Here is a 12380-nt window from a genome sequence, read left to right as displayed (position 1 = left end):
GTAAAAATAAACATTCTTATGCATGATTGCGAAAATTTCTTTATATATATAAAAAACATTGCACATTCATATGCAGTAAATTGAACATACTTTCTTTTGAACAAAACATAAAAGAAGGTGCTAAACATTGAATCCTTTATCAAATTTTTTGCTATTACAGTCGTTATTCCAACTTTCTAAGGTGTCCAGAAGGCAAAGAAGGAGATAAAAATGTTTCAGAGAGCAAAAGCATAAGACAAGTCAGCAAAAAAAATTCTAAAGTTGAGAAAATTCCCGTTTTGAGATAAATTCAGCTTTCAATTGCAAAATCACGTCATCTTAATGAAATTATGAAATATAGCAAGTTGCATGGCACCATTTAATGGCATCTATTGCTAGAAGTTTAATCAGAGCACATTTTCTTTTAATATAGAAAACAATTTGGCAAACTGAGCCTTTGCCCTCAACATCGACATTGCTCCGTGCTTCCTGCAGCACATTTTGCCTCCGGCTGCAAGTATACAAAAACCAGCACTCCACTGCTCGAATACAATGGAGTGCTAAGCTTCCATACAGCCAGCTTTGGTAATACAAACATCTGCTGAAGGGCCCGTTTACAAAAAGTAAAAATGAAGTGGACGCATGGCAGAACGACTATTGTACCTCAACACAAACGGTACTGAGCTGCGGAGCACACTTTGCAGTCTGAGCAATCAGTTAAAATCTCTGCTACCATGAAAATGATTTCAAATGTTCAGCGGAACGGATTTTTCGCCACGTCACATTGTAGTCGTGTTTGCGACGGCATTGGTGGAACTATGAGGCCCTTGCCAGCAACAGAAAGTATTCAGAGGCCGTACAAAGGACAAATGCTGACCTTCTATGAGCTGTTTACGTGGGTGGAGTAGAGAAAACTATCGAGCGTGTCGTAGCGCTCCGAGTGCCCCAACAAATATTTCAAGAAAATGAAGGTGGACTCACTAGGCAGTTTCAAAAGTGCTATCATTAAAAGGAAAACAAAAGTTTCACCACATCAAGCCTTCATCTGTCTCTCAATGGTGCATGCTGGACTTACGTCATGCTCAACAACCTAAGAGTTAAAAGCGACAAAATGTGAATGAACATGCCAGCAGACCTTTCAAAAGCAAAACATGAGGAGCATCCACTTGGAGCACCATGCCGCAAAGCTCATGTGTGTCCTTGATGCCAGCTATAGCGTGTACTGCAGGTACAAGCAAGCAGCGAACAATGCTGGGGTTGAACGCAGCGACTCAACTTGCAAACTTATTTCCTCGCATAAAACAATAATTGTTCCAATTAAACTTTTACTCACTGTGCAATTGACGGCTGCATATGCCTGAAAAAAAAATTTATCAAATTTACAACTTTTTTGCTGATACGCATCATGTTTTTCATCTCAAAAAATTTTTATCGGCTTCTTTGCCTTTTGAAAAAATCAGAGAAATAGCTGAAATGACTACTAAGAGAACATAAATTGGACAAGAATTACAAATTTTCATATGTTTGTACCTTCTTTCTTGTTCTATATAAAGACTGAAAGAAAAAATGTTCGTTTAATTTTTTGGATACGAAAGCACAATGTCGTTTATTTATACGAAAAATTTTAAGTCATGCGTAAAAACGTTTATTTTTACAAGATTTCGAACGATTAGGCTCTGCTCCGCTTGTAAACTTAAAATGACGGCCTTGCCATGAAATGTTTTTTTTCTGGCAAAAACAAGGTGGGAAAATCTGCGACAGTACATACTAAGACATGAGTTTTTTTTTAAGAAATCAAACTCAGTCAAGCACAAAGTCTGGATCGTTTGGCGCGGAATGACCTCATTCAGTATAAGACAACAAAATACGCGGCCAACTTACCACCAGGTATATAGGAGCACTTATATGGGTCAAAATATTGGCCGGACTGTAAGAAACTTCTGTAATGCCTGAAAAATGACATAAACAAGATCTATAGACCAAGTGGCACACAAAATTAGAAGATAAATGTGAGAGAAGCAAAAAAAATAGCCTTTCATCTGACGAACATTCGAAAGAGTAATACACAGAAAGCACGACTTGAAACAAAAAACAGTGAAAACCAATAAAGATAGTGACAAGTTAAGCAGTATGAGCATCCTAAATGGCAACAGATGCAATGCAGACATGTGTGACACTTCCCAATTTATGCATTAGTGCCCGGTCAAAATTTTTCCTGGAAACTTTCCTTGTCTCTTTAAAAGTAGAGGTGTCAAATTTTTTTATCTATTTTTTTCATTCGTGTAATGCGCTTTTTATCTTTGGTGTGATGAGAGTCACAACGTGGAATTCACCTACGGAAACTGAATGATTTGATTATTTTTTTTGCATGTTTTTTTCTGTTTTGGTCTCAAAAGGCAAACAATAGCTTTAATGTACAAGAAGCAATCTGGTAATGTGAGGCGTGCGAAAAGAGCGGCTCACTCCGTGTTTTTTCTAATGTGCTGCGGATCAGTTTAAAGAGAGAAAACCCAACAAAGGGGCAACTTCAGGTAGTTTTCCAATATCTTGACTGAATAAGCGCATCCCATTCCTTGGACTCTCCTATCTCTGGCACAAGAAGCAATTTTTCAAAATCCCAAGTGGAACTAATCTAAAGCAGAAAACCGAACATACATCAGTTTACAATCAAGGATGATGCTTCGGTCAATGCAGCAATGCTCTCATGAACATTGTTCAGAGAACACTCGTATGCGCATTCAATGGAAGAAATACTGACTGGCAATGACCCCAATTCATAACATGCCTTAGGCGACCTAATACAAGTACGAAAATTGATTCTTCATGTGGGCAGAGTAATAACGTGTGCCTAATGTTTGTGATGGTTGCGAATGTATTGTTGCCCACAGAAATCACAGGAACTGAGGCTAAGGAAACAGCAAACTTGAAAATGGATAGGCAAAGGAACGAATTCCGCACAGGCTGCCATACTTGCAAGAAATAATCAGGATTGGGAGGAAAACTCGGAGCCAATGTTTCACCACAATACATGACTCTCAAAAAATTCCCGGAGTTGCCCTTAAGGACTGCAGTGTCTCTGAACTGCAGACAGTGACAGCATGCTTTGCAGTGGGCTCACGCATGTGTATTATGGCTCGAACGGGAACACACAGCGTGCTCCCTTCACACAGCACTGCAGTAACTACAATAGACTTCCATTAATACGAACTCAGTTATGATGAATTCTAAGATAGGAAGAACAAAGCAAGACCATTTGGTTGGTTTCCCTTAAAACTCAATGTTAAAAATCCTCTTTAATCACGCCCTCCCCCCCAACTCGCGTTTTTTTCTACCTAGCCTGTTTATACTAAAACTTTCACAGTATGTTCTCGACAGTTTTTTGATCCTTTGTGCCAAGTTTCGCAGTGGGCAGGTGTTCTATTGCAGTGCAAAGAACTTTCACATTTCCCACATCATGGCAATATCTGGCAGAGGGCAACAATGCGTGTGTGATGCCAATGGATGCACGACCATCGATATTTGCTCTGCTGAACGACAAAAGTGTAGAGCTGGTTTCTGGTCATTTCAGACAAATAATGGCCCAAGCTCGCACTTGCACTCACCAGCTCAGCCAATCAATGAGCACAAGATAGACTTTGTGTAAATATCTGTGATGTCATAGGGTGGCGGTCTCCCGTGGAGTCATTGTTTGGTCGAAACACGATTTAGGTTTCCTGGGTTTTCATCCTTTGAAATACTTCTACTTGGTATTTTGAAAAACGGCTTTTTAAACCAGAGTGAGGAGACTATAGAATGTGATGTGACTACCACCAAAACATGTCAAAAAACCCCCCGAGCTGGCCTTTAATATAAATTGTTTCGCGTGTCATTCATTTCATCCTCTCGTGTCAAAAGAATGCTTCCAAATGGTAACGAAAAATGCTTCGTGCTGGTTGTTTGCAAGGTGGGTATCCTGTTACTTTGAGCTTTCCTTGGCTATTTTTTACCCTTCTGTAGGTTTTGTTTTCTACTAGGAAATTTGCTCTGCAATATGCAAGTACGTGTTCTATCACATTCCTACTATTGCAGCTTGTAAGCAGATGCAGTCATTTTCTGAGAAGGACGTACGCAAAAGACATTGTTTTTTCAGCACTTGACAGGTCCTACCTTCTCGGCATTGTTTCCTCCGTGTTTCATCAACTTGTGCAAAATTCTACTTTGCTAAATACATTCCCAGAGCAGTTTTTAAGTGCTTCACTCTACTGCTTTACAACGACCTGAAATGCGATTTTTATTCTGAACAATTGGTCAAACCTACCTAAGTGCTAATTGGACAGCAAGTTACAAAGAGGACATCAACTTGAGTCTTTACATTGTACAGATGTTTAACCATGACACTGAGCACTCGGACTCCCCTGTGCATTTGGACAGTGTAATCGTTCCTGCCAGTACTTCAGATATACGCCCTGCATTATCATAGATCTCGAGCATTGTGCCACTGTAGACTTGAGCAGCAAAGGAGACTTCATGATGCTAAGGTACAGACGTAAGCACCTTCCTAACAGTTTCGTAAGCCTACAAAATTTAAGCTTGTTCAGTTCCAAAAATATGCCTACTTTGATTTGAATAGTCATTAATTCAAACCATGCGAGATCCTGCCGGTTCAAAAAAATTTGCAGCTGATTGCAGAACAAAATTCCTACAAGTGTGCTCATTTGGAAAGGAAAATACGCTACACATAGTTAAATAATATAAATAGCCACTTCCCTAAATTATATAGGAACAAATAGAAAAAAAAGGCCGCCATGACATAAAGTGATATAACTTCCACCACCTTGAACACATGACCAATCAAATCAGAACAAACACCTGTAGCACCACAAGAAGCTGACAAGAGAAAACTGACTCCCCAGCAGCATAATGAAGAGGGCATGCTTGCACATGAATATGCCCCCACGGCCTTCAGTTGCATGACCGGAAAGCAGGAGGTCAAGTATGACCTTCTCTCATGACAGTGCACTTTAAATGTTGACATTGTATGTGCTAGTCATCTACATTGCTATGCGAATATGTACAAGGCTGTTGACTGCTGTCATTGCAATATGTTGGCACTGTTGGCTAGAGGGCCTCGTATGGGGGCCTATGCACTTCATTCTCGAGGGGTATCCATTACTAACTAGTAGGCCGAGATGCAGTTACAGCAAGAAAGAAAAACCAGGGCTCCCATATAAATAAAGAAGGCTTCAACTAGTATAATTAATTATTCGTAAACAGAGATGCTACTAATGCACCTACTGTTTCCAATCTAGCATCTAGTGACAACAAGTGAGGCTCTTCAAAGAACAGCAGTGGTCCCACAGGCTCTCATGCCAGTAGAGCCAATGTGGCTCTGATCACTTTCGAGAAAGCAATTCATAGCTAAAAACAATCCTTTACATGCAAGAATAAGCACTTTTACATGCAGTACTGTACCCTTACTGCTGCACTTTTTGTTCACTTACAAGTCAACAAACACTGCTCGTATATTGTAATTAAAAATTAACCTGTATGCCATTAGTACCAGGCTCACTGAATCAGTAGAAAAGAGAAAAAACAGCGGCAGCATAACCCCATTCCATAAATGGGATCTTGATTGTAGTACACTCTGGCACTGCTTAAGTGTGTTCATATGTTCTGGACGCAGCTGAGGCTAGAAAACCAACAATTTTCAGCAACATGCGAGATGGGAAACACTTGCACTGCACTAGTAATTTAATGCATTCTTAAAGCAAAGGCTCCAAACTGCTTCAAAAAACTGCTCTCAGTGAACTTGAAATGCTCAATCTAAAAATCATGAGCTCCTCATTTCATGACGCATGTTTAGTACATTACACTGTTTTGGAGAAAAAGTCATGCCAAGAAACTGTTTATTTTTGTGAATATTGGAAGTATGAATGCAAGTTCCTTTTCTATGAGGCTTCATACCACTGACCACACTCCTGCTCTTGCATGTAGCCTGCAAAATGGCTTCACAATGTAAAAGGCTACTTTCTCGAGCTAGTCGGTAGATGCTCATCAGGTAAAGCCACAGCACGATTACGACAAGATGTACGAAGCAGATAGACACGGTGCTGAGTCCCGATTGATGACCATTATCACTGTCACGCAGTAAGTAAGTGAAGAACGAGCAGAACAAACATGTGGCACTGCATCAGAAATTGACTGCATGGGGCAAAAACAATGGTAAATAAAAACTAACAGAAAAATGTTCAAAAATGTACAAAAACCACCACTCTGTCATTTAAGCTGCTGAGGTAGTCTAGTTCTCTTAGTGTGAGCGCAACAGAAGGTTTGCCAAAGCACTTGTATTGCTCGTGATGAATCAATCGCCTCCGCAACAATCTCCCACATTCTGTGGTCCTTATGCATGTACACTAAAGTTGTCCGGCTGAAAACAGGGGTGCAGCTTTTGCATGGCAGCCAATGTATGACCACAATGCGTTTGGGAGGTGGCTTTAAGAAGCGTTCGTGTTCTCTTTGACAGTCAGTTAGGCATTTCCCTCTTTGGCCGATATAACATAGTCCACAGGATAGCTCCATTCTGTACACCATATGTTTGTGGCACTGTAGAATGCAGGTGACAGCCCTTCCCGACTGATGCTCTTGCAGAGATTTGGAATTTGTTTGCAGCAGGGAATACTACTCACACCAGCTCCAGCTCCTGCTCTTATCAAGTTGTGAGACATAACTTGTCTCACCTATGTCTCACAACTTGAAAAGAATAGCAGCTAGAGCCGATGCTCAGTCAACTGATTGTTAGAGAACTAGTTTGAAATGCCCAATAAATCTTTCATAATGCCATTTTGCACTGCAGACAACGAATTACCTGTGAACATGAGGGCAGTGTCGTCTGCATACTGAGAATCTTGGAGCATGAAACTGCACATGGAAGGTCATTCATATAAAGGGAAAACAGTATAGGCCCCAGAACAGATCCTTGGGGAACTCGGCATTTTATGTTCCCATATTTAGACTCATAATTTTTATTTACCACTTTTTATTGTCAAGATGATAAGTAATTTGTGAAAAATTTCAGCGTATCATCAAAAAGCCCATAAGCGGAAAATTTTTTTTAATAGTATCAAATGCGATACACTTTGAATGCCTTCTTCAGGTCTAAAAAAATGCTGATTGCAATTTTGTTATTATGGAGAGCAGAATTTATCAAATGGGAAAGTGTTAGAACCACTGTAGAGGTAGACCTATTTGGGACAAAGCCATGCTGCTGAAGAGAGATTATGTTATTCTAACAAATATTCTTAGCTCAGCAGCGAATTGTTTCTCAAAAATATTATTGATAATACTTAGTGCTCATATCGATCGATAACTGCTTGGATCGTTTTGGGCCCCACTTTTATAAACAGGATCAACTTTGGCTACTTTGAGAATATTTGGACAGCATCTAGACTCAGTCACATGTTTGTTGTACTTTAATATTGCGGTGTGAATATTGTTATGTCCAACTGCTTTATTAACCGGCAGTGTTCCTAAAACAGATACAATGCCCTCGACAGTAATCGTACTTAGATTAAGGTTGTTGTGGACAGCCCTAGGTGGGTTAATATGTATAAGTGGAATAAGACGAGAACTGATTTGCAAGGGTTTCAGCAATATTAGCAAAGTAGCTATTAAAATCATTAACAATTTGCATGGAACAGCCATCAGGGGTAATGCGTTTTATTTGTCCAAGTCCTGTGACATCCTTTACAATTTTCCACACTTGTTTCGAATCAATGCTGAGTTTCGTGACAAGGTTGGTATAATGCTTGAATTTTCCGCGATAATAACTGTTTTGTTTTGCTTGCATTTGTGATAAATGGAATCTTTTTCTTTAGAACACAAAGTATACAATCATTAATCCATGGGTGCACAGCTTCTTTGTAGTTGCGAAGTGCGCCTTCGCGTGTGGATTTCATAATAGTGTTTGATATGGAATGGATGAAGTTCTCGCATTCTAATGCAGATTGCTGGTCACTGGCCAAAGTCAAAAGATGAAAAGACGTTTCGGGAGCACTACGGCTCCCTTGTTCACTATCTTGTTCACCCTCGACTTCTCGCATTTTGTGTTGACGCCACTGTCGTGGAATTTTCAAACTCAGTGCCCTACAAGAGGTTTGGGGCACTGGCATAATTCACTCGAGTTCTTATATCTCGAGAGTACATTTTGCAATATGGATGCATGTAACTGTGTGGTAAAAACATGAAAGTTGGACAGTGATCAGCAATAGTTATTTCACAAACGCCAATGCGCACGGTCATTTCGTTGTCACAGTAGATATGATCAATAGGGGTTGAAGATTTCTCTTTCTCTCCAGATTCGCTCGATTTGCATAATACCGACAGCCATTGTGTTAAAGAATTTGTCGCAAGTCTTCTCCACTTATCACGAGTATAACATTTCAATTTTCAACTTTTTGCATCAGAATTTTCCCATCTGATACCCATGTCAATTTCCACTTTTTGTACTTCTTTGCTTTCAGTGCCATTCCTAGGAGCACTTAGTTTGCAGGACATAGGTGTTCATTCACGTAAATGGGCATCTCGCCCTCAAACCCCAAGTGAGGAACATTCAGACTTTGTTTCTTAGCATTGTCCAGAAGTTTATCCCACACAGTAAGAGAAAAAAATTTGGCAATTATGTTTTGTTCATCTGTTTACTTTGTGGGCACACGGTAAATGACCTCAATGTCAGACTCATCGACTTGCGAGTTCAGGCACTCCGATATTGTTTTCAAGGTGGAGATGAGGTTCTCGCCCATCACCACAGGAACACCTTTTATCTGGAGGTTAATTCTTCGACTGTATTGTTGCACATCAGTGAACTCCTTCGTTACTTTCTTTAATTATGATGTCAAACAGTTGTTATTTCCGATTTCCTCATTTTCTGTTCTAGTAGCAGCAAGTTCCTTCCTCGTCTCCATGATTTCAGATTTGAAAGCCTCAAACTTTTCACCGCTCAAGCTCATAGATTCTTTTACTGATTGCAACTCTGTTTCAATCACTGTTTTCAGTGTACCTTTCAGTTCATCATGCTTGGCATCAAAATGAGCAGACATCTCATACAGTGCCTTTTCCACTTCCTTAATTGTTGACGGTGGTTTATGACATCCCTTTCGTCAAATATGCAGCAATACAGCAACAAGAAATACGTTGTTTTCTTTAACAGGCAAGAAAACAGCCAGCACGTACCTGCATGGAAGAAACAGGGATTAACCGCTGCTAAATGCTGCGGCTGTCTGGATTGCTCCAAAATGACGACCCCTGTCAACCAACGCAGCCTTTTCTGGCTGAATGGTGACGTCAGTCCAGGCCATGCATGCGCAGGGGGAGGTGCAGGAGGAACAACTTGCGCCGACACGTGTATCACCCTTGCAGCAGCACAGTGATGTATGCTCTCGAAGCGGTTACAATGGTTTAGTCCAAGAGCACTTGTTCGTCGTCGATGGGCTGCATGGAAAGAGCGGGGATTAATCGCTGCTCAATGTTGCGGCTTCATCGATTGCTCCAAAAATAATAAAAGATTTTTAAAAATTAGGCAGGTACCTCAATGCATGCTTATACCAGAAAAAAAAACACTTTAAACACCCAGTCTGGCACTTTACCTACACTGCTAGTACGCTCCATCTCACAACTTCGTAGAGTGGAGCCGAACCTATGCTAGTGAGGCGGCAGCTTCCACAACCATGACTGGCCCGTGGGCATGTGCACACTTCTGGAAGCCGTTGCCTTTCGCTCATAGTTTCTAATGCAATGCAAGAAGCGGTGAGGTGGAATATCCTCCTCTGCTTGCAAGTGACAGACATACGGATTAGGAGCAGCAGGTAAATGCTACTGATTACACTGTGGCCAATGCTTTAAATAATTTGGACGCCAGCTATTGTTAGAAAAAGGCGAATGAACACTTACATCTTCGAAAAAAGAAAGGATCAGTAGGGTTACGAACCACACATCTGGATATTCTGCTTAATACAGTCTGCACTGGCATAAGAGAATGTACAGGCCTTTCTAATGTAGAGGAAATGGAAGATTTATTAAAACCAAAAAGCTACTCAACCTGCACTTGCCTACATCTGTATGTGTGCTCTTGGCGCCAGATGTCTCACAAACTAGCCCTCCAGGCTTTCTATGCCATCTTTATCAATGCCTTTTACTAGATCCTAGCTGCAGCTGCCAGCTTCAATGCTGATGCTACAGTCAGAGTCTACATTTTTTTTTTCATGTTTTACACTTGATTGTCTAAGTATTCATACTTACTGATGCATTAGGACTTTGTGACTGGCTTACGTAAATGGGTGAACCTGCGTTATGTTTGTCATACAGAGGCCCGAACATCTGTACAAATATATTTAATTATGAAAGCAGGTCTTAAAACGAGCACCAAGTGAGTTGGGGTGTTGATTTAGTAAAGGATTTTATTTTGCATTACTTTTTGTAACAACCCATTTTCCATTATTAACAAATGATGCTGCCCATGTTTAGAAATTCCCAACTTCACGACACACCAAAAGAAGATGCGCGAGAAGCTACATTTTTTGGCCTACTCACATCATACAAAACAAACCCATGCACACATTTGGCACTTCACTCATTTAATGCAGCATTTCAGAAAACAATGTTCAACAATACTCACTGTTTTGCGATAACCCTATGCTGACAACGAACTAGCAGGAATGTACAGTCCCTGTCAAAAGTATACAGCTCAAAGGGTTTCGCTGCGAGGTCTGCAGCATGCCTCGTTATGTATGCATCCTCAGCAACCATAATCTCTCGAAAGAAAAATGGCTTTGCGTCCTCAATCCTCCCAAACTTTGGACTGCATGATGTGCTAGGGAGCCATGCTAAACAGCTCAGAAGGAAACCACGTTGGGCTGTATACTTTGACCGGGGCTGTAGAAATAAATGTGGGCATTGTTAGGCTATCTACCCTGTTTCATGAAGCACCTCGATGAAGAAAACAAGGAAAAATGGTCCGAAGAGAACCTAACATACAATCTAAAAAGAAGCTCGCAGCAAGAACTAAAACACACCTTTGCTTCCATACTGCTCATGAATATTTCCTAGAGGCAGCAAGGTGAAAGCTATGGCTGTGGGCACCTATGTGGAAGTAGTTGTTTCCCCCTGCAGGCAATCATTTGATACCATCACGATTACAGAACACCAAAATTCAGAAATTAGGGCACTCTAGCCAAACAATGAAGCTTTTGAAACCTTGAATAAGCATTCTAAAGATACCTAGCTTCAACAGCACAGGATCTCTTAATCTGGGTGCCGTTGTAAAACACAAAACCTAAAACAGATGGTAGCGTCAACTGCAAAGCGGCCTGACGCACAAAACGACCAGCGGTCAGCGCCTGAGCAGCAGAAAAACTTAGAGTTGAACTCAGGCGTCAGGCATACGGAATGCATTTTATGCAGAAAACACAGTCGCTGTGCACGGCCGGAAAAATTACCGCGTGTGAATAATCCATGCGGCAAGGAATTTGACAAAATAGCGTTAAAAGACTTTAAATTTGGCAGAACACATACTTGAGCTCCTAAGCGGCATGCGCCAGTACTCTGCCACATTCATTTCGTCAAAACAATAACAGCTGCGAGACGAATGATACTCGGCGAACTCTGTTCGGTGCTGCGTCTCTTCCTTGGATACTTTACGGAAAGAGGAGCCTGTCGCTCTGCTGGTCATGGCACTTAGGTAGAGCCGGCAAGCCCGGAGGCTGCTATTTCCGCAAAATATACTTTGAAAAATGCACACCAGCACGTATCGAGACATAGCTAGGATTGCGTACCTTTCGAGGCAGGTGAGTAGTGCCGAGAAGCTCCCCGTCTCCACATCACGGCAGCGCTGGTATTTTTCATTAACGATGACTTCAGGACAACGATTGCTACTTCACAAATGCATTCTGGCGCATGAACACGCGCACATAACTTCCGCCATGCTTTCTGACTTCAAACGTTTAAAACATGACCTACTGTATAAAGTGGTTTAAAACACGACCTGGTTTAAAATGTGAGTGAGCGCCAGACTTTCTCCAAATCTAGAACAATGAAGCGCATTCGGCAGAGCGTCCGAAGGCAGTGATCTCAGAAGAACCTGCGTAAACAAGGACAACAGACAAGAACGAAGGATGAAGGACAGAGGTGCGCTCTCTCCGTGTCGTCCTCCTTCTTCCTTGTCCTTTTTTGCACTGGTTCTTCCGAGATCATGGCTTACCAACTAGCCCAACAACAAGTTTTGCTCCGAAGGCAGTTTCTGTCCCTATGCGTCAGATACGGTACTCGGACAGCAGTGAACGAACCTACGCACCTCTCCAGTCATATATGCCCACTCCCTTCAACACCCTACCTCGAAATACGTGGACGAAAAGGCAGTTCACGTCAGCCTC

At 41.3% G+C, this 12380-nt stretch overlaps 1 protein-coding gene across 6 annotated transcripts in view; it reads right to left on the bottom strand.

Annotated features, from left to right (window-relative positions):
* LOC144115165 (uncharacterized) overlaps positions 1-12380 on the bottom strand; it is a 17724-nt gene extending 5344 nt beyond the window's left edge. For 3 of the 6 annotated variants that reach the window (XR_013311279.1, XR_013311277.1, XR_013311280.1), the window contains exons 1-4: positions 11784-12380; positions 11025-11115; positions 9187-9444; positions 1861-1928 (exon numbers count right to left, since the gene is read on the bottom strand). Coding sequence is in view for 2 of the 6 variants with exons in the window: in XM_077649364.1 (XP_077505490.1) it covers positions 1313-1336; positions 1861-1928; positions 9187-9444; positions 11784-11853 (420 nt within the window). In the remaining 4 variants the exon portion in view is untranslated. Of the gene's footprint in view, positions 1-4; positions 1337-1860; positions 1929-9186; positions 9445-11024; positions 11116-11783 lie in introns of those variants that run through there. The other 3 variants (XM_077649364.1, XM_077649365.1, XR_013311278.1) reach the window with 2 other exon arrangements.

The sequence above is a fragment of the Amblyomma americanum genome, chromosome 1, assembly GCF_052857255.1.
Source record: "Amblyomma americanum isolate KBUSLIRL-KWMA chromosome 1, ASM5285725v1, whole genome shotgun sequence".
Lineage (NCBI taxonomy): Eukaryota > Metazoa > Arthropoda > Arachnida > Ixodida > Ixodidae > Amblyomma > Amblyomma americanum.
Note: the sequence above shows the minus strand (reverse complement) of the source record. Positions and strands in the feature narration are given on the sequence as shown.